Here is a 23,027-nt window from a genome sequence, read left to right on the forward strand (position 1 = left end):
CCTCCCATATGTATAAATACAAATATACAGAGAAGGAATGTTCTGGGCACACAATAAGCTATACCCTCATACTGTACTGTCTAAGGGAATCAATATGGCACCTCCTCCTCCCATATGTATAAATACAAATATACAGAGAAGGAATGTTCTGGGCACACAATAAGCTATACCCTCATACTGTACTGTCTAAGGGAATCAATATGGCACCTCCTCCTCCCATATGTATAAATACAAATATACAGAGAAGGAATGTTCTGGGCACACAATAAGCTATACCCTCATACTGTACTGTCTAAGGGAATCAATATGGCACCTCCTCCTCCCATATGTATAAATACAAATATACAGAGAAGGAATGTTCTGGGCACACAATAAGCTATACCCTCATACTGTACTGTCTAAGGGAATCAATATGGCACCTCCTCCTCCCATATGTATAAATACAAATATACAGAGAAGGAATGTTCTGGGCACACAATAAGCTATACCCTCATACTGTACTGTCTAAGGGAATCAATATGGCACCTCCTCCTCCCATATGTATAAATACAAATATACAGAGAAGTTCCTTTCAGTGAACTACAACCCTGTACCAGTCCCATATCCAGTAACAATCCCATTAGAAGGAGAAACCGAGGACGTTTGTTATGTTTACAGCATTTGGAAATGGATAGTTTTTTTATAAATTTCCTTCCGACAGCCAAATTTTCAGCTTGTCCTAACGATGACAGCCCACGCCAAACAACAACTGCCGGCCTGCCTATTTATTATTGCAGTAATTTACACCCTAATAATTGAGTACGACGACTTGCAACTACCTGTCACTTTCTTACATTTGTATTAGCAGAAGGCAAAGCAAATATGAAGCGAGAGAAAAATAAAGAATAGGAACACAGATTTGCCTCTAACTGTTACCTATTTAGCCGTCCGAGCTGCAAGAAAATATGGGTGGCATTTAGCACTTTGCACTTTTGTTGATAAATGAGCTTTAAGGGTCAGGGCACACGATCAGATTTGGGGGGATTAGTCACCCGGCGTTTCGGGCGACTTTAGATATTATTCGCTCCGAGTGCCATCCAGTCGGCAATTTACATTCTAGCCGGCAGGAGGCAGTTCGGGGAGATTAGTCGCCCGAAGAAGAGGAGATTTGTCACGGGGCGACTAATCTCCCCCAATATGAGCGTGTGCCCTGACTCTAAGAAGAGATTTCCGTGGCACGTTCACTCACCAAGCTCTGGTTATCGGGGAGCATGACGATGATCTGCGCGTTGTGATCCCAAATCATTCGCCAAAAGTCTTTCGTTGTGTGCGGCATGGGGTGCTGGGTTATGATGAATTCATTGCTCCTTAAATAGCCCTGGAGATAGAGCATTCAGATTGACACCAGGAGATGAAACATCTCACGGAGAGCAATTGATACGAATCCCGATCGTTTTGACTTACCATGATGTAAGAGGCATTGATGTAATCCGTTCCCTTCATTCCCGGTAATGGCGCAAGTCCCACCCTGGCACGTTCAGCTGCGGGGAATAAGAGAAGGTGCTAAGCGACATTAACAACAAGACATATATATCCTCCAATGAGCGGGGACCTTCCTACATGTTGGGTGTCTTGGTGTGAATTGCTCCAAAGCAATGCAAGGAATGTAGAAAGCAGAGCTCCTCTCATTGGTGGCATTGAAGAGATCCCTTGGCATTGGAGATCTGCAGTGATCACCTGTATTTTGACTGCCTTACCCTGGTAGCAGCAGCCATATCTTCTGTGTCATTACCCAACTGATGGCCCCACACGCAAGAACCAGATCATCCACCATGGACCTTCCCAACGAGCTTTTGGATAACACCATTGGGCCACACTTCTATACAGTAACCAACCATCATTTACATTTCTGCAATGTATCAGCTGCTTCCCTCATGTCTAACTGCTGCCTTGAGCCTCCCCCCATAGCCTGTTCTATGAAAGGAGAATTCAACCCTAACGTTAAAAAAACCCTCCCCCCCTCCCTCCTCCCCCACAGCCTAAGTGTTACCCCGGGCAAATGCCCCTGACGTTTTACTTACCCCTCGGAGCAGATTCAGGCATCGGAGTTCACGGGCGCCATCTTCAGGCGATTTGGTAATCTTCAGAATGAGGCCGGCGCTTTTGGCAATTTTCGCGAGTTTTGGCGCATGCGCAGAAAATTGTTCCTACTGCGAATGCCCTGCCACAACCGGTCTCATTCTGAAGATTTTCGAAGAGAAGAAGATGGCGCCCGTGAACTCCGATGCCTGAATCTGCACCGAGGGGTAAGTAAAACGTTAGAGTTTATTTGTCCGGGGGGGGGTCTATGTAGAGTTGGGGTAGGGTTTTTTTTTTTTTAACGTTAGGGTTGAATTCTCCTTTAAAGGGGTTAAGTGAACTTTTACTATGTTATAGAATGGCCAATTTCAATTGGTCTTAATTATTATTATTATTTTTTATATTTTATTGTTGCCTTCTTCTGACTCTTTTCAGCTTTCAATTAGGGGTCATCTACAAACAAATACTCGGTAAGGCTACAAATGTATTGTTATTGCTACTTTTTATTACTCCTCTTTCTATCCAGGCCTCTCCTATTCATATTCCAGTCTCTTATTCAAATCAATGTCTGGTTTCTGAAGTGATTTAGACTCTAGCAACCAGATTGTTGACATTGCAAACTGGAGAGCTGCTGAATAAAAAGCTAAATGACTCAAAAACCCACAAATAATAAAAACCAATTGCAAATTGTGTCAGAATATCAGTCTCTACATCATACTAACAGTTAATTTAAAGGCGGAGAGCCCCTTTAAAGCCTTAGAACAAGACGTATGAATTTGATAGACTGGTTTAGTTCCTTCAACTCCGCTGCCCCATCCCGACCGTGTGCCCCATAAGCGGCACATTAACAGCTCAATCAAATCCACTCTCACTCTTTCTGCTCACTCACGAGGCCTTTCCTTTACCCTCAGCTCCTCTTGATCATTCTATCCATCCTTTGACTCTGCAGATCACCTGCTTCTGCTTCAGAAACTTCACTCACTGACATACCCTTTGCCTTTTTTTAATCTTTCTGCTATTTAAGAGTTTCCGTTTCAGCTGCCCATTGTGCCACTGCTGACCTATGTTCTGGCGTAGCGAGAAGGTTTCTGCTGGGTCTCGGGGCCGGTCTCTCTCTCTACCCAGTCTCCCTTGGAGATCTAATCACTTGCTTTGTATGCAGCCCTATCTCCCCGTGCCACTCATCACTCTTTCTTTTGTCTTTAACCTCAATCGTACAGAACCATTAACCCCGAGGCCACTGAAACGCTTGAAACTGAAGATAGAAAGCAAACAAAAGAAATATCACTCTCTTACCATTCCTAACTTACCAGCTATTATAGTTACAGACAATAGTCTTGTAATGGGCTCTGTTTCTTAGAGTTGATCTTTAATAAGGATATTGGGCCATAACTAGATTTTCTTTCAAAGGAGAACTTCACCTCCAATTTTTCTCATACAGAAAACTGGGTCGGGCACCACCCAGTGAAATTATTTGTTTACATGCAAAATAACAGTTTCCACTAATCCAAAGGGGTAGAATTTTCTTTATCTTTTAGGACTAGTTCTAACCATTAAACGTGGCTGGCTCCTTTGGTGTACATATTCAGATTTGGCCATATTTTACCCGTTGAGTAGGGTTGCCACCTGTCCGGATTTTACCCAGATTAGGAAATCCGGACAGGACATTGAAGTGAATGACAACCAATCGCTGATCGCCACATCCTCAGTCCCGCCCCTGACATCACCGCTCTGCCCACCTACGTCACCGGCCCTCCCCCCGCCCCCCAAAAAAGGTGGAACCCTACTGTTGAGTTATTTCCCCTTCCACTGCCACACCGGTCTTCCCATTCTTATAATATATGGCTAGAGTTGGGTGGCAGCTAGGGTGCAGATAGGACCATGATCCATTGCTAAATGGCGGTTTCTTGATTTATAGGAACCGGTACAAAGCAGAACACTAGGCCAGAGAGAAAGTGAAAGATCTTACATGGCACCACAGAGGAATTCCTGTTCTTCTCTTTGTTGGAGTCTTTCTGGGCGCTGAAACATTCCACGTACTTTGCGTTGCACTGCGTCACCAACTGAAACGTAACAACGAGATGTACTGGAAGTTATTGCATGGCTGCTGGGTCATGCCCATAATCTGACTATGGGAAGAGCTGGATTTATTTATTTTTTTTTTTAGACTTTTGGCTTGTACAGGTATGGGATCCGTTATCCAGAATGCTTGGTAAAAGTGGTTTTCTGGATAATCGATTTTTCCGTAATTTGTATCTTCATACCTTAAGTCTACTAGAAAACCATGTAAACATTAAATTAACCCAATAGGCTGCTTTCATCTCCAATAAGGATAAATTATATTAATTACAGAGAAAAAGGAAATCATTTTTAAAAATGTTGATTATTTGGATAAAATGGAGCCTATGGGAGACGGCCTTTCTACAATTCGGAGTTATCAATTCGGAGTTATAACAGGTTTCTGGATAACTGATCGCATTACTGTATTCAGCATAAGAACATGGCTAGCGGGTGATTTAATGAAGAATTAATGAGGACAACAATGGCAGGAGGAAAGGTGTGAACTGGAAATCCTATTTTTTAAAGAATTATTATAAAGCACCAATGCCGCCATGTCCTGGGTATCCACTGTCCCAATATTGTACATGGGCAGTAGAGTAAAGTCCAATGAGGTACGGTAATGGGCCCCATTGAACATGACAGACTGGATAAGACATTGTTTAGACTACCGATTAAAGATGGCGGAACACAGGACAGCGGATAAATGCAATAAAAACAGGACTTCTTTTTTTTTTGACGTTATTATTTTCAATACGACTAGCCCTTAAAAGGGAAAATTCACAATAACAGCACATTTCCCCCCCGATTGCTATAACACTTTAGCAACAGGCATCTGAAATGACATTTACTGCCGTTATAAATAAACTCGCCATGAAGACGTTATTTTATAGGCACCTCCAACACCGCAGCAGACTCTTCGACCTGATGGAAAGAAGATGAGACTTTTTCCCTAAGTGAATCACAGCATTTTTCCGAGGCTGAGGCTTAATGCAAAATTTTTATGAGACGAACGCATCTCTCTCTCCGCCCCGACCGCGCTCCTAAGCACATCTTGTTTCCGAGTCAATCAGAAAACGATGGCGTCCTGGAGCTAACGCTGACAGGGCCTTGCATTACAACAGCACCGCTCGTTTAACCTGCTGAATATTAACCTGACTGCTTGGTAATAAGGGAAAATGGGTTCTAGCTGTGATCTTCTGATATTCATACCCTGAATTGCTTCTCCAGTCGGGTCCTCCCTCCAGGGCCCGGTGTCAGGATACTATTCACATAACTGTGCAGCTGATTGGCACACACCTCAGTCTCCTTCCCCAGTATCGCCTCTAACAAGGCATCGTGGATAAAGATGTACTGTTCCTGGAGAAGAAAAATAAATCAGGGAAGCGCATTGGGTTTCAAATATGCATCATGGATAAAACACAAATTAAAGAGAGGCGAAAACCCCCAAATTAAGTGGTGCCGAATGCAAGATCTTATCATTCTAAGCAACTTACTAATATCCATTCATTAAAAATTTTCAGTGGTTTTAAAGTTATTCGTAACCTTAAAGGCAATTGAAAACAGTATCTGTCTGGCCATTTTCTAAAGCTACATTGTTTCACAGAAAATAAAATGGACAGACAGATACAGCTTTCATCTACAATTAAATTTATAAATAACTTTAAAGCCACTTAAAATATTTAATGAATGTATATTGGAAAGTTGTTTAGAATCACTTTTCCTTTCATTAAGGAAAATATTTTATTGGGGTTCACACACCCTTTAACCCATCAGGAGACTACCATAAAAAGCTATGGTTAATCGGCAGTCTAACAAGGCATCGTGGATAAAGACGTACTGCTCCTGGAGAAGAAAAATAAATCAGGGAAGCGCTATGGGTTTTATATATGCACTGTGGATAATAGACAAATTAAAGAGGGGTGGAAACCTCCAGATTAAGTGGAGTCCAATAAAAGATCTTTTAATTCTAAGCAACTTTCCAATAAACATTCATTAAAAATTTTCAGTGATTTTAAAGTTATTCGTAAATATAAAGGCAGTTGAAAACAGTATCTGTCTGTCCATTTTCTAAAGCGACATTACTTCATAGAATACAAAATGGACAGACAGGTACAGCTTTCATCTACCATTAAATTTACAAATAACTTTAAAACCACTTAACATTTTAAATGAATGTATATTGCAAAGTTGCTTTAAATTAAATTTCCTTTCATTAGGCAAAATATTTTATTGGGGTTTACACTCCCTTTAACCCATTATGGAACTATCTAATTGGTAGCCTTATGTACTATTCTGGATCCTCGGCCACAGAATCTAACTATTCCCTTGGAACAGCTTCTTAAATTTGGGTTAAAAAAAAAAAAAAATTGTGAGTCCTAAATTGTGCTCTAGGAATTCTAAAATCCATCAAATCCAAACGTGTGCTTCTCGGCATGAATTATGCATGACAGCAATTCTCAGCTAGCGAGCGAGATGGTTTCACAGAACTGGAGCGACTGTTTCGCTGCTGGAGCGTGCACGCCGGCCAAAGGCTTGTTAAGACAGAATGTCACATGTGGGGGGGAAAGATTGTAGCCGGAGTGTGCCAAGTCGCGGCAAAATGTATGACACCGGTTGACACTGCTATGGAAATGGAACATCGTGGCGCTGCTATATAACGTAAATACACCTGTCACCGAGTTACCATTTTCATGGTTGGGTACCGCAGCTCACTTAAAAAGAGATAAAAAATATAGTAAATGGGTAGTGATGGGCGATTTTATTCGCTGCGAATTTCTACTTTCGCAGCCGGCAAATAAATTTGCGGAATCGCAGACGAAATTTATATTGACGCCAATCAACAGACGTCCATTGCCTTTAACGTGCGTCAGAATTCTTGCTGGCATCAAAATCAATATGACGCTGTTGTCAATATTCGCATTTTGCCAATTTTTCGCTGTTTCGCGAAATTCGCAAATTTTTTGGCAAATCGAAATGGGAGAAATTCGCCTATCACTATAAATGGGCCTTAAGCAGCTTTCTTTGTTCTATTTATGCCCCACATGTATAGAGATTTATATATATTTATAGATACCCTAGGTGCAAGAGCTTCCCCAGTACAAACAGAAATCCTCCTCCTCTGGTTGCTACCAGCACTACAGCTCCCAGAATCCTCAGCCAATACATAAAAAGATTTAGTTGGACATTCCGGCTGCAGTCTGAGTTACTACCCCAGTGACAGTTCCAACAAAATCCAGCAGGTGGCACTGTAACTCCGTTTCGATGCTTCTCCAAGCCATACCAGTCTCAGCCACCGAGGCTACTGGGATTTGTAGTTCATCAAAACCATTTTCTACACTGTGCTTAAAGCCAAACAATCAATGCCTGTGTTCCCTCCGCACCTCACGCTGCTTCTTTATCTCTCGCAATCTTCCCTCGCCTTGTAGTGCAATCGTTTCTAGTTCAATGGTTCCCCAGCGCACAAAGAAGGGGGACGACGCGGTCTACTCTCCCATCGCCTGCCTTATTGTATATGGGGAGAGGGAATTCTTACCTCTGTCTGGACGAGGTAGTTGCGCTGCGTTCTGATGTGCTTCAGAAAACCCAGAGCATTAACGGTGCTTTTATCCTTAATTTGCTGTAACATGCTGTCTATCACAATGTATGTGCCGGTCCTTCCGACTCCGGCGCTGCAGGGGAAACAAAGACGAGAGCTTAGTCTGGAACTTCTCTTTTATCCATTTATCATACACAGAACACAACAAAATTCTCCCAAATTCCAGTATATCATAGACACATACAGTATATCATAGACACACAGTATATCATAGACACACACAGTATATCATAGACACTCTACTACTCTTAACTGTTCTCCCTTTATCTCCCATCTAATGTCCCCTGTCTTCTTCTCTCCACTTCCCCTTGTTCCTGAATTCCACCCCTTCTCATTGGTGGCTAAAGAAGGGTCTCGTTCACTGTATGTCCCAGGAGGCTTCAAACTGCCTCACCAGTTTCCCTGTAGAGTTAAAAAATCAGTAAACCTAAAAAATAAGGGAATGTAACATTGATGAGGGGGGCTATTCCAAGAACTTTTGCCATGTACATTCATTGTTTATTTATTTTTAATTCCAAGATATTAAGGGATACTTGTATTGTTAATATGAATGTATTTTGTTACAACAGCGCCACCTGCTGGTCATTTTCCCACCAGTCTGACCAGCAAGTAGTCAAGGAAGTTGTCAGGAGAAAGAGGCTGCTCTGATGTTCTTCCGCTTAGGAAAACAATTAAAAACCTTTCTGAAATCTTTCCTAAGCAGAAGATCATCAGAGCAGCCTCTTTCTTTCTCCTGACAACTTTCTTGACTACTTGGTGGTCAGACTGGTGGGAAACTGACAAGCAGGTGGCGCTGTTGTAACAAAATACATTCATATTAACAGCACATGTATCCCTTAATATCTTGCAATTTAAAAAAAAAAAAAGATAACGAATGTACATTGCAAAAGGGCTTAGAATACCACTCTCGTCAATTTTACACTCATTTTTAAGGTTTACTTATCCTTTAATCAAGTTTATCTTCACTATCCCTCTCTCAGCATCTGTTTCTCTTCATTCTCTCTTCATGCAGCAGTTGGGTGTCAGATATTCACTGACAGTTAGATCCAATAGATCTTATAGGGGGGCTCCTTTCCTAGCAGATGTATTAGAGCTCACTCAAATAACTGATTCCAGTACAAACAAAATCTAACAAAATAACTGCCTTTTGCACAAATTCTGCATGTAGAGAGACAATGTCTGGTGATTTTAATAGAGTGAGCTCTAATACATCTTCTAGGCAAAAGGAGCCCCCCTATAAGATATATTGGATCTAACTGTCAATGAATATCTGACACCCAACTGCTGAATGAAGAGAGAATGAAGAGAAACAGATGCTGAGAGAGGGATAGTGAAGATTGATTATTTCAGAAATAATGCAGAATATGTAATTGATTGTATTTAGAAAGTTTCTTTTTAATTAAATTTACATTTTCGTGATAGTTCCCCTTTAAGACGCTGATACAAAACCGGCTTGTTCTGTGTGGTATGCAAATTAGGGGTGGGAAGGGGAAAACATTTTTTACTTCCTTGTTTTGTGACAAAAAGTCACGTGATTTCCCTCCCGCCCCTAATTTACATATGCAAATTAGGATTCAGATTCGGTTCGGCCAAATCCAAATCCTGCTTAAAAAGGCAGAATCATGGATTCGGTGCATCCCTAGTCAGGAGTCCCTGCTCCCAAGTCCCTATTATGATCCAGTCGTTAGTCCAAAAAGACAATAACAGGATTAGCCCAATGTTTCTTTCATTGTAGTTACAGGAGAGAATGAACTGGGTAAATGAGGCTAAAATATAATTGACAGACCCACCTGCAGTGCACGAGGACCGGCCCCATCTCCGGCAGTTGGGCGGCGGACGAGCGTCTTACGAAAGTCAAAACAGGCAGCGCGTATTCCGGGACCCCCATGTCCGGCCACTGTGTGTAGTGATACTGCATCACTGTCCTCTCGTTATGTCGACCCTTTGTGTTTCCTTTCTGCCCCTGCAAAGTTAGAACATTCACTTTACACTGGCAAAAAATCTAACACAAATGCCCCAAGTCACTAACATTCCACAACTTATTTTGCATCTTGATAAGAATCAGGAATTGTCATGGACAAGATGAGAATAATCAAGAATGTTTCTCAATTGAGCCTCCCCTCGTTCCCCACTGAGCCTCCCCTCATTCCTCACTGAGCCTCTCCTTCTTTCCCTACTGAGCCTCCCCTCTTTCCCCACTGAGCCTCCCCTCATTCCTCACTGAGCCTCTCCTTCTTTCCCTACTGAGCCTCCCCTCTTTCCCCACTGAGCCTCCCCTCATTCCTCACTGAGCCTCTCCTTCTTTCCCCACTGAGCCTCCCTTCATTCCCCACTGAGCCTCCCCTCATTCCTCACTGAGCCTCTCCTTCTGTCCCTACTGATCCTCTCCTCATTCCTCACTGAGCCTCTCCTTCTTTCCCCACTGAGCCTTCCCTTCATTCCTCACTGAGTCTCCCTTCATTCCCCACTGAGCCTCCCCTCATTCCTCACTGAGCCTCTCCTTCTGTCCCTACTGATCCTCTCCTCATTCCTCACTGAGCCTCTCCTTCTTTCCCCACTGAGCCTTCCCTTCATTCCTCACTGAGTCTCCCTTCATTCCCCGCACAGGAAAAACACTGCTGACCTTTTTCATCTTCACGTTCCTGATGGTGAATCTCCGGACGGTGTAACAAGCGTAGACTCTTGTGCTCTTCAGGGTCACCATGATGTTTCCGTATTCTTCGCTGTTCTCTGTTGGCCAATATTGGTCACATTTTCTCTGAAAAAGAAGGAGATCATAAAAAATTACATTCAAGTAAAGATGAGTTTTTTAGGGTGAATGTCAGCCTTCCTTAAAGACACAAAATAAAGTTCAAATATATATTTGAAATTTGAGATGACTGTTACCCCAATGTTTCTATATATCTATAACCTTGTTATGAGTTAAGGGGGCCCAGTCTGAAGGTCAGTTAGGGGGAGATTTGGGGTGAGTGCTTATTTGTGCCCTGGGTACCCCTGGAACTATAGCAGGGTGACACCCCAATGTTTCTATATATCTGTAACCTTGTTATGAGCTAAGGGGGCCCAGTCTGAAGGTCAGTTAGGGGGAGATTTGGGGTGAGTGCTTATTTGTACCCTGGGTACCCCTGGAACTATAGCAGGGTGACTGTTACCCCAATGTTTCTATATATCTGTAACCTTGTTATGAGCTAAGGGGGCCCAGTCTGAAGGCCAGTTAGGGGGAGATTTGGGGTGAGTGCTTATTTGTACCCTGGGTACCCCTGGAACTACAACTGCAATGACCCGCAGGGGCCCAGCTGAAGACTTACCCTTCCTTTCTCCACCAGGTTTGTTATCATAACAATGATGCCGGTATTTTGCTCCCAAATCATTCTCCAGAAATCTTCAAATGTTGACTTTAAAGGGCCCTGGGTAGCAACGTAAGCTTTGGCTTTATTGTAACCCTTCAAAGACAACCAAACACGAGATGAAAGGCGCCTCGTGGCAAACACGTTAATAATGTACGAGAGAGAGAGATGGAGGCAGAGGAATATTTTATGGATTGAATGTATGATTCACATCTACCCTTTGATACAGATTTAAAAAACAGGAGCAAAAAAAACATGAGAAAAGGAGATTTCACGTAACGTTCTCTGCTGGACACTGTGCGATGACTTATAGAAATAGGGGGGCTCGTTAAATGAAGACGACTTACGTCCACGTAATTGGCGTTAATGTATTCGCTGTGCTTGGAGTCTTTGCCTGGCAGAGGCCGCAGCTTTACCCGACTGTGGTCATCTGTAAGGGAAACACATGACCCGAGAGTAAGATTAAAGGGCACCTAAACCTTATATTTAAAATCTGTTTTAATCTTTTCCCCATTGGCTTGTTCTATGTAGATATGAAGTTCTGAGTGTATATTTAGTTTAATTTGAATTTATGGCCATTCTATGAAGGTACGCTGGTTCAGGTTACAGTTTCAGTCTTGCCTAAGCTGCCATTGTAGCCATTACCTTCCCATTGTTCTGTTGTTAGGCTGTTTGGGGGGGGGGGGCGATATCACTCTAACTTGCAGTACAGCAGTAAAGTGCGACTGAAGTTTATCAGAGCACAAGTCACATGACAGGGGGCAGCTGGGAAACTAACAATATGTCTAGCCCCATGTCAGATTTCAAAATTAAATATAAATTCTGTCGACTTACACGCCACAATGTTGATGTATCTGTTCTTGTGCTTGTTGTCTGGGTGGTTGGAATGCTCCGCCGTGATGTTCATATCGGCCGTACACCTCTGCACCTCCTAGAGGGGAGACACAACATCAGACTCAGATCAGATTGGGGTCGGGTTTCTATATAGCGGCTATCACGGAGAACGGGTATGATAAAGTGTTAACATTTTAATAGATATGCCCATGAGTTGTTTTGGTTACCTCCCAACTGTCCCGTTTTTCACGGGACAGCCCCGATTTTGACAGCTCAGCCGCAGTCCCGGGTTTGTTGCTAAAATGTCCCGAATTTCTCTTTGATCTCCTGCACTGAACAGCCAGCTAGATACGTTTCTAAAATGTAATTGGCTTTTGGCAGAGAGCCTGGAGTAGATACTTAGATACTTTTATAATAATTTAAGGTAAGCAAAGAAACAATTGCAACAATTTAAGACAAGCAGGTCTTTTGGGGAAACGGACTTGCAGCTTACAGGGCAATTCACCTTCATTAGCAAAACTGTAATAACGGGGGAAAAAATGTGTTCAAACTTTCAAAACCTGTAAAATGAATGTTAATTAGGGGGCATGGTCAAAACAATTCACTGTGCTCCACACGGCAAATCTTTTTGTCTCTCAGTCAATTATTAAAATGTTCTCCACCTGTAACTGCCCCCAAATGCCCCCTGTTTAACACACCCATGTGGCCTGACTGTCACCCGATGGCAATGGTGGGCTTAACACCCTGTGTGTCATTATATTGGAGACCATGATACCCCACATCAGCGCGCTTCTGAACTGCCTGCAACTGAAGACCTTGGCTTGATGAGGATCATGGGAGTTGTATTTCCAAACCAGATAATTAGCAGGGGCTGAAGTCCAATGTAAGAATCCCAGCCTTTCTACATATAGGGCCCCATACTACATAAGTGAGCAGGGCCCTGCCACAGGGAGCCCTATTTATTAGATCTCCTGTTCCCTGAGCATTGGGCCGTGACAACAAGTAGAATAGGGATCTAATGATAAAAAACAAATGTTCCTCATATGCACGGAGATACCCCTGATCTGCCCAGGGCAGGCCCCAAGTAAGTCAAATCCCCACCCATGATCAACCCAACCCCACCCATGCCTACTTCCCAAATGTCCATTTTTTAGAGGGACAGTCCCTCTTTTGACAGCTCAACCCGCAGTCCCTCGTTTGTACTGGAAAGTCCTGTTTTTCTCTGCACTGAACAGCCAGAAAAAGAAACAATGTTTCTAACTGAACTGGCTTTTGGCAGAGAGCCCAGAACAGCCACAGCTGCAGATAAGATACTTTTGTAACCATTTTATTATAAGCAAATAAGTAATTGTAACAATATTAGATAACAGGTCCCTTGGGAGAAGTTAAGACTCACCGCTTAAAGGGCAAAACTGTAATAACTGAAACCCCCCCCCCACAGAAATAGATTCAAAGTTTCATAACTTGCCAAATGTTGTAAAATGAACATGGTAATTAGGGTGTGTGGCCACATTAATGGGCGTGGTCAAAAACATTGCTGCACTGAGCGCATGCAACTTTTTTGTCTCCCTTTTTATTTCCAAAATGTTGGGAGGTGTGCCCATGATCAGCCCAACCCCACCCATTCCCCACATCCTTCACGACTCAAAATTAGTGCCTTTTGCCAAAAGACCCCAGGGCGGTAACTACAGAGGAAGCCGTATATTGGTAAACCAGGACAACCGCTAGATATTTTTGGGGCGTGAAAAATAATTTGCTGTGGGGACCAATAATAATTAGTTATGCCACTGCCTGTGCCCCCAGGACAGCACCACAATTTGTAAGGGAATGCATATCTGATCCTTTCTTTTATCCTCTGTATGCAGCATGGCAGCTCCTACACATACTAATAAATATGCCAGTGAATGAAGCCTTTTATGATTGAAGCAAAATCCCACAAACAAAGTTATTAAAAGTAATCAGTATACAAACACATTTTATATATATATATCTAAATCAGTCATATTTCCCTTTATAACTTTCTGGCAGAGAGTGGACCAACCATGTGCTCATTAAAGTAGTTGTTCACCTTTAAATTACATTTTAGTATGATGTAGAGAGGGATATTGTGAGACAATTTGCAATTGGTTTTCATTTTTTATTATTTGTGGTTTTGGAGTTATTTAGCTTTTTATTCAGCAGCTCTCCCGTTTGCAATTTAAGCAAGCTGGTTGCTATGGTTCGAATTCCCCTAGCAACCATGCATTGATTTGAATAAGAGACTGGAATATGAATAGGAGAGGCCTGAATAGAAAGATGAGTAATAAAAAGTAGCATTAACAATACATTTGTAGCCTTACAGAGCATTTGTTTTTAGATGGGGTCAGTGACCCCATTTGGAAGCTGGAAAGAGTCAGAAGAAGAAGACAAATCATTCAAAAACTATAAAAAAAAAAAAAAAAATTATAATGAAGACCAATTGAAAAGTTGCCATTCTATAACATACTAAACGTTCATTTAAAGGTGAAACACCTCTATTGGGCAGCCGATATTCCAGTTAAATAATAACAGATCAATAATTGTGATCAATCAATTGCTTTTGTATCGTTACTCCAAGTGGGGAGCGAGCCTCAATAGTGGGAGCACATTCCCTCTCTTATTGGGCCGGCTTTGTTTACAGAAGGGGAATCTCCGCAGGATACAGAGGTCTCGCTTAATACTTTCTGTTTCCAGAATGAAATATGGAAAGTGACTAATAAAGGAAATAATTATCCGTCAGCAGCTGGTACCAGAGCCAGAGGTGGAGTGTCACATATATTATACGCACAGCAGATGGGCCTTCAGTGTGTGAGCAGCCCAGCGTATCTCATATTTTATATATATATATATATATATATATATATATATATATATATATATATATATTATATATATATATATATATATATATATATATAATGTGTATATAACACACACATCCGTAATGTGGATCTTCATTAGTGATCGGCGAATTTCTCCCGTTTCGCTTCAGCGAAAAATTTGCGAATTTCGTGGGAACAGCGAAAAAATGGTGAAACTTGAAAGTGGACACCGGCGTCAATTTTGGAAGCGCATCCAAAAGGTCGCTGGCGTCAATGTCGACGCCAGCGTTAAAGTCAATCGCCGTCCAAATAGTGTTCACATGCGGCGTTTTTAGCGCAAGCGACTTTTCGAACGCACGTCCAAAAATTTTTGATGCAGGTGAATTTTTGCGGGACTTTCGTGAATTTATTTGCCAGTGGCGAATTGTGGCAGAACGCCGCAAATTCGCACCAGGCAAATTTATTTGCCCATCACTAATCTTCATACCTTAAGTCTACTAGAAAATCATGTAAAACATTAAATAAACCCAATAGGCTGGTTTTGCTTCCAATAAGGATTAATTATATCTTAGTCGGGATCAAGTACAAGATACTGTTTTATTATTACACAGAAAAAGGAAATCATTTTTACAAATTTGGATTATTTGGATCAAATGGAGTCTACAGGAGGCGGCCTATAACCCTTGATTCAGAGCTGTCTGGATAACAGGTTTCCAGATAATGGATCCCATACTTGTAAATTAAAATTAGGCTTGTCTTATATACAGGTATGGGACCTGTTATCAAGAATGCTCTGGAATTGGGAGTTTTCTGGATAATTTGGATCTTCATCCCTTACGTCTACTAGAAAATCATATGAACATTCACCAAAGCCAATAGGCTGGTTTTGCCTCCAATAAGGATTAATTATATCTTAGTTGGGATCTCAACCCAAACCAAAGCCGAGTTCCAGACAAAGAGATTCCTGATTTCCCGGGGGGAGATGAGATAAAAACCTGAGCGCACTCGGTGGAAAGGCGCATTAACAGGATTGTCGGATGTGAGACTGGAGATGTTGGCAGCAGCTTCAACGGGATGTCACCTATTTCCCAAAATATGTTTTACGCTGCGTTATTTGTTGACAGGAGACGTGCAGACGCATTAGGAAGGTGCCGACAGTTCTGCTATAGCCGTCACTAACTGATCTACAACCTCACTGACTGTAACCTGCAAAGTGTTTTATCCCATAGCAGCCGAGACAGACGCGTGAAACTGCATCTCTCCTCTGTTCTGGAGACAGAATGCTCTGTTATACAGATAGCTAGAATCTCAGCTGCCATAAAGCAGGACAGGACTGCTGCTTACAATGGGGATCAGATAGGATCTGTGCAGCCACTGGGACAGAATGCTCTGTTATACAGATAGCTAGAATCTCAGCTGCCATAAAGCAGGACAGGACTGTTGCTTCCAATGTGGATCAGATAGGATCTGTGCAGCCACTGGGACAGAATGTTCTGTTATACAGATAGCTAGAATCTCAGCTGCCATAAAGCAGGACAGGACTGCTGCTTACAATGGGGATCAGATAGGATCTGTGCAGCCACTGGGACAGAATGCTCTGTTATACAGATAGCTAGAATCTCAGCTGCCATAAAGCAGGACAGGACTGCTGCTTACAATGGGTATCAGATAGGATCTGTGCAGCCACTGGGACAGAATGTTCTGTTATACAGATAGCTAGAATCTCAGCTGCCATAAAGCAGGACAGGACTGCTGCTTACAATGGGGATCAGATAGGATCTGTGCAGCCACTGGGACAGAATGTTCTGTTATACAGATAGCTAGAATCTCAGCTGCCATAAAGCAGGACAGGACTGCTGCTTACAATGGGGATCAGATAGGATCTGTGCAGCCACTGGGACAGAATGTTCTGTTATACAGATAGCTAGAATCTCAGCTGCCATAAAGCAGGGCAGGACTGCTGCTTACAATGGGGATCAGATAGGATCTGTGCAGCCACTGGGACAGAATGTTCTGTTATACAGATACTTAGAATCTCAGCTGCCATAAAGCAAGACAGGACTGCTGCTTCCGATGCGGATCAGATAAGACCTGTGCACCTAATGGAGCACTTGCACCTGTACCAAAGGTAAATGAGCCCTAACACAAGAGGATGGTATATGTGTGAGTTTGGGAGTGATAGAGATATAACAACACTGGGCCTGGAGCATTACTGCTGAATACAGCGTGGGGATATCTATTATACATCACATGGGCAGCAACAGTCAATTGTTATGGGAAAAACTGCTGGGCACAGACACACAATGGGCTCCTGCCAGTGATGTGACATTACCCAAAGCAGCCTAATTAGAGTCCAATCAAGTTTATCGTTTCGCTAGCGATTATTCTGAATAATTAAATGGTGTCAGAAGCGGCTGTTGATGTGCAGCGCCCGGGACTGTGGTTTATAAATAATGGAGGGGACGGAGATGGCAGTGATCTCTTCTGATCCTGGGACAATAAGCGAGACCCCACCAAATGCCGGCCCCAGCTGCCAGTTTTAAAGGCTGAATCATGGGTTTCAACCATATCATTGGTTAATTAATTGGCTTTAGCGTAGGAATCCACTATTTTGGATTCGGCCGAACCCCCCCCCCCTGAATCCTTTGCGAAAGATTCGGCCGAATTCCAAACAAAATCTTAATTTGCATATGCAAATTAGGGATGGGAAGGGGAAAACATTTTTTACTTCATTGTTTTGAGACAAAAGGTCACGCGATTTCCCTCCCCACCCCTAATTTGCATATGTAAATTCAGATTCGGTTCGTCCAGGCAGAAGGATTTGATTTGCCCGAATCCAAATCCTGCTGAAAAAGGCAGAATCCTGGATTCAGTGCATCCCGACTTTAGAGATTTGTGAAACTAACACCACTTTCTACATCTTTTTTTTGTATTATTTAAACCACACAATTATGCAGAACAGAAATTGCACCCCAATACGACATATGGAAGGGGGTCCACGCCCTCCTGTATATGATCTTGTAAAGCTCAATTTCCAATTAGGATTATACAGAAGTTAATGGGAACACGGAGTCTGGAGATGTAGGCACACTGTCGGATATTTACTGTATATTTATAATACAGAATGGGAGCGATTTAATAATATAACGCAGTTAAGGCACCTGCACGGTCCCGTTGAGACTCCACCAAGAACAAATACGTCGTTTACTAGGCAGCCTGACGGGGCCCCTGAGGGACCGCTGTTCCACCGACATAATGAATTGAGCCTTCATTTTTCCACCTTAAATATCTATAGTGATGAGCACCGAGGCTTCTGGGAGTCCTGCTGGGAATACAGGATTCATCTCTGTGCAATGGGCACAATCCCCAGGCGGGAGAGATTATTTGTGTCTATTCTGTAATAGCCATGGGCTCCCTTATCCACAACTCTACAGCTTCCCAATATTGGTTGGTATAGGGGGGGTATAAACCTAGTTTGAAAGCCTTTGGTCTGCTGCTTAAAGGAGAACTGAACCCTAAAAATTAATGTGGCTAAAAATGGCCTATTTTATATAGTGAATTTATTGCACGAGGCTAAAGTTTGAGCTTGTCAATAGCAGCAATGATCCAGGACTTCAAACTTGTCACAGGGGGTCACCATCTTGGAAAGTGTCTGTGACACTCACATGCTCAGTGGGCTCTGATTGGCTGTTGAGAAGCTAAGCTTAGGGCTCGTCACTAATTATCCAGCAGAAAATTAGCTTCCCCTGTAATATAAGCTGATGCTACAGGTTTGCTGATTATTCAATTCTGATGCTAATTGCACTGGTTTCTGTGCTGCCATGTAGTAATTATGTGTATTAATTACTAATCAGCCTTATATTGTGACATTTCTATTCTATGTGTACTGTATATTGTGAGTGGCTCCCTAAGCTCAGTAAGTGACAGCAGCACAGAGCATGTGCAGTGAATCAGCAGAAAAGAAGATGAGGAGCTACTGGGGCATCTTTGGAGACACAGATCTTTACTGCTAAAGGGCTGTGGTTGCCTTGGGCTGGTACAGAAGCACAAAACATCATGTACAACATTTCTACCTACTTCTTTATTAGGCTTTGCATCTCCTTTAAAGCTAGGCCACATGTTCTGACCCATTTCCTGAAGTGGTGACCCACGGCCCCTAATTCTATGTACTATAAAGAAATGTTTAGAACCCCTCCACACCATAGACAATAAATGTTAGTATGAGTGGGTGCTGCTATACTGGTTGAAGGGGGTGTTCACCTTTAAGTTTACTTTCATTGATTTCAGTATGTTATAGTTTTTTATTCTTTTTCTGTCTCTTTCCAGCTTTCAAATGGGGGTCACTGACCCCATACTCAAAACAAATGCTCAGTGGCATAACTAGATGTTACTGGGCCCCACAGGAAATAAATTTTAGGGCCCCAACATAACCAGAGGTTTTCCTTTTTTTACCAATATATGATGAAATTGCGCTTTATTTAGAGCCTAAAGTGGCCTCCTATACCCCCTGCAGCCTCAGGGGCTGCTTCCTCTGCAGTCAAGTCCTGCAAATGCTCTGAAAGGCTACAAATATATTGTTATTGCTACTTTTTATCACTCATATTTCAGGCCTCTCCTATTTATATTCCAGTCTCTCATTCAAATCAATGCATGGTTGCTAGGGGAATTGGGACCCTAGCAACCAGATGGCTGAAATTGCAAACTGGAGAGCTGCTGGATAAAAAGCTAAATAACTCAAAAACCACAAACAATAACAAATTAAAACCAATTGCAAATTGTCTCAGAACATCACTCTCTACATCATACTAACAGTTAATTTAAAGGCATACAACCCTTTTGAATGTCACAATCACTCGGTGATTGTAAATGTCAACAACATCTTTAGGTTCTACGCTTTTCCTGTATTCTAAATGAATTACAGTAAATGGATACATTCTATAAATGCTGCACAATAAATCCTATAGGTACAGGGTATTTATATTTACATTACAGCTGTGGGCACTCAATGTACCCTCTGGTCCCTATTTAGTAGACATGGCCTCTGGCAGGACTCGCAGGGATTCCAATAAAAGGAGCATTCATCCCCCGGGCACCATAATAACATTGTTCTCTCAGAAGAATCTCCTTATACACCAAGGCCGGGCTCCAGTGTGTGGGTCTGATCTGCCCTCGGCCCAAGCTTGTTACCAGCAGGATCATCAACGTGACACGGGGTGGGACATTCATTTATTGGGGCTCATTTAATGGCACACACAGCTAATACGGCAGCTCAGCACAATAACAGGGAATAAGTGGGACTGGGTTTCATTGGCTGGAAAGTAAATTGTATAAAAAAGAACTCACCTCAAATTCCTCCGAGAATCCGTGCTGGTTATTAGAGTAAAGCTCGCTGATGTGCTTAATGAATTGTTTAACAGGAATGGCTTCCATGTCATCTGCAGAGAGATAAAGTGTATATATATATATATATATATATATATATATATATATATATATATATATATATATATATATATATATATATATATGTGTGTATTTACATGTTTCCCATTCGTATATTACAATAGGCTTCTGCAATATCCGTCGTTACTACCTGCTCCAGGCCCACAGTATCGTTACATGTATTGTTTAAAGGGCAAGTACAGATGCGGTTGAGCCGGGTATTATTTAATGACCAGCTTGGCATAAGCTTGGCTGCCTAGAGATTAAATGCTGCCAATGGTTTTAAAATGACTTGTAAATGTCATCGCTATTGAAAGTATCTGTCTGCACTGCTTGTCCTGACTGTTCAAGCACTGAAGGAAAAGTAAGCTCTCCTCCAATGAAGCTTTCATTTCCCATACTGTTGTGCATGCACAGATAGATAGATAGATAGATAGATAGATAGATAGAGAGAGAGAGAGACAGATAGACGGTAGATAGATAGACAGACAGATAGATGATAGATAGATAATAGATAGACAGACAGACAGACAAATGATAGATAGATAGATAGATAGATAGATAGATAGATAGATAGATAGATAGATAGATAGATAGATAGATAGATAGATAGATAGATAGAGACACACAGACAGACAGATGACAGACAGACAGATAGAGAGACAGACAGACAACAGATGATAGATAGACAGACAGATAGACAGATACATAGATGATATATAGAAAGAATGATAAAGAGACACAGATAGACAGACAGACAGATAGAGAGATAGACAGACAGATAGAGACAGACAGAGAGGCATATAGAGATAGAGACAGATAGATGATATATAAATAAACAGATCTATAGACAGACAGATAGATAGACAGACAGACACATATAGATAGAGACAGATAGATAGATGATGATAGATAAAGAGACAGATAGACAGATAGATAGATAGATAGATAGATAGATAGATAGATAGCAATAGCAATTACAAATAAAACATACACAATGAATACATATTGAATTAAATTTTCCCTCGTTATAAAATAAAAATGGATTTTTTTTATATTTGGGTGCAGTTCCCCTCTAATTTTTTAGACAGGGTTCCCTTTTGATATTTTGCTTAAAAAGTAGGATTGCAATATACTGTGTCATTAAAAACAAACTGTTTCTTTCACTGGGCAAAGTTTCATTTACATTTTTCCATTATTTGGCTGGAGTTCCCCTTAAAAATTTAAAAGCATTTCAGAATCAGTTCAAACAAGTGCAGTATAATGGAGATTGGGCAGGACACCCACTGGCCCAGTCTTAGCCCCAAACCCAGTGTAACCAAGTCAGTCCTTCTCTCTGTACCATCTCACCCCAGAGTGATGTCACAATTACCAAGAAGTGATGTCACTGTGGGCATCAGGTTACCATGTTACATAGAAATGACATTGCCTTCGCTGGGCTAAATTCACTGCAGGTGGTGGATCGATCATTATTTATACTAAAAATAGAGGCTCATACCATGAACCCCCAGCACAAACCCCATAAGGTTGGGAAATCAGGATTTTCTTCCCCAAAACCTGGTCATGTTCTGACTATTCCATGGCTGTGCAGAATGGTGTGGGAGGAGCATGAGGGTCTGATTATTAAATGGTGAGATCACTGGCAATTGCTGTTGTCCCTTGTGTGGCTCAGATACAATGTGCAGTTATGGGTGATTTGCAGTGCACAGGGAAACAGCTTATTTCTCAGGCCTTTTAAAAAGTACATTTAACTTTACAGCCTGAGAAAGTCTTTTTCCAGCCACAAAGTTAAACACTGTGGATAGAGTCTGGTATTATTCAGGCCTCGGAGAAACCAATAAAGCAGCTGCTATTCCATCCCAGTGGAAGTAATATATCCGAGGTCTATTCATTAAATTCACATCAAATGAGGCTTTTCCAGCAACACAATGGAAGCTTTACTGGCATCTTAAAAAGAACACGGTCATGCTGCAACATCCCAAATTTGCTATTTGTAGCACAGTTAGCAGCCATTTATTCTGAGGATATTCACATGGAAAAACTAGATGTAAAAAGAACGCTCTGCTATACAGATAGCTAGAATCTCAGCTGCCATAAAGCAGGACAGGACTGCTGCTTACAATGGGGATCAGATAAGATCTGTGCAGCCACTGGGACAGAATGTTCTGTTATACAGATAGCTAGAATCTCAGCTGCCATAAAGCAGGACAGGACTGCTGCTTACAATGGGGATCAGATAGGATCTGTGCAGCCACTGGGACAGAATGTTCTGTTATACAGATAGCTAGAATCTCAGCTGCCATAAAGCAGGACAGGACTGCTGCTTACAATGGGGATCAGATAGGATCTGTGCAGCCACTGGGACAGAATGTTCTGTTATACAGATAGCTAGAATCTCAGCTGCCATAAAGCAGGACAGGACTGCAATATACCAGTTACTGTTTATATGTTGCTATGTGTTACTCCCCGTACATATTATAGTGTTTGAGACTCAATTATAGTTTCTTTTTAACTGCAGCTCATTTTGTTCACTTAAGGGCTGTGTTGACAAAGTGGCGTAAAACAGTTTGGCTCCTTCCCCCTCAATTAACTTGCCATAAAGGTTTTTCTGCAATAATCACAAACTGCAGTTGAACAAGTGGTGGGTGTAAATAAAAATCAAAAAAAGACAAGAAAATTGTGTTTTTGAGCAGTTACCTTTCTAGCAGAAATTAGACAGAAAGGAGACTTTAAACATTGTTATTTAACGGAGTGACTCACATGATTGTCACATTCCCTGTCTCACTCCAAATTCAATTAATTGCACAGAAATGACATTAATCTGTACATTATGTAACATGCAGGGGTGTC

The 23,027-nt window shown here is 41.9% G+C and overlaps 1 protein-coding gene across 2 annotated transcripts in view; it reads right to left on the reverse strand.

Annotated features, from left to right (window-relative positions):
- Positions 1-23,027, reverse strand: part of ptprg.L (protein tyrosine phosphatase, receptor type G L homeolog) — a 335,758-nt gene that overhangs the window by 15,267 nt on the left and 297,464 nt on the right. For both annotated transcript variants that reach the window (XM_041590932.1, XM_041590933.1), the window contains 11 exons: positions 20,079-20,170; positions 11,896-11,992; positions 11,409-11,491; positions 11,023-11,157; positions 10,338-10,472; positions 9,505-9,677; positions 7,652-7,787; positions 5,329-5,475; positions 4,028-4,121; positions 1,444-1,520; positions 1,229-1,357 (listed from right to left, as the gene is read on the reverse strand). In XM_041590932.1, the coding sequence (XP_041446866.1) occupies positions 1,229-1,357; positions 1,444-1,520; positions 4,028-4,121; positions 5,329-5,475; positions 7,652-7,787; positions 9,505-9,677; positions 10,338-10,472; positions 11,023-11,157; positions 11,409-11,491; positions 11,896-11,992; positions 20,079-20,170 (1,298 nt within the window). The remainder of the gene's footprint in view (positions 1-1,228; positions 1,358-1,443; positions 1,521-4,027; positions 4,122-5,328; positions 5,476-7,651; positions 7,788-9,504; positions 9,678-10,337; positions 10,473-11,022; positions 11,158-11,408; positions 11,492-11,895; positions 11,993-20,078; positions 20,171-23,027) is intronic.

The sequence above is a fragment of the Xenopus laevis genome, chromosome 4L (genome assembly GCF_017654675.1).
Source record: "Xenopus laevis strain J_2021 chromosome 4L, Xenopus_laevis_v10.1, whole genome shotgun sequence".
Lineage (NCBI taxonomy): Eukaryota > Metazoa > Chordata > Amphibia > Anura > Pipidae > Xenopus > Xenopus laevis.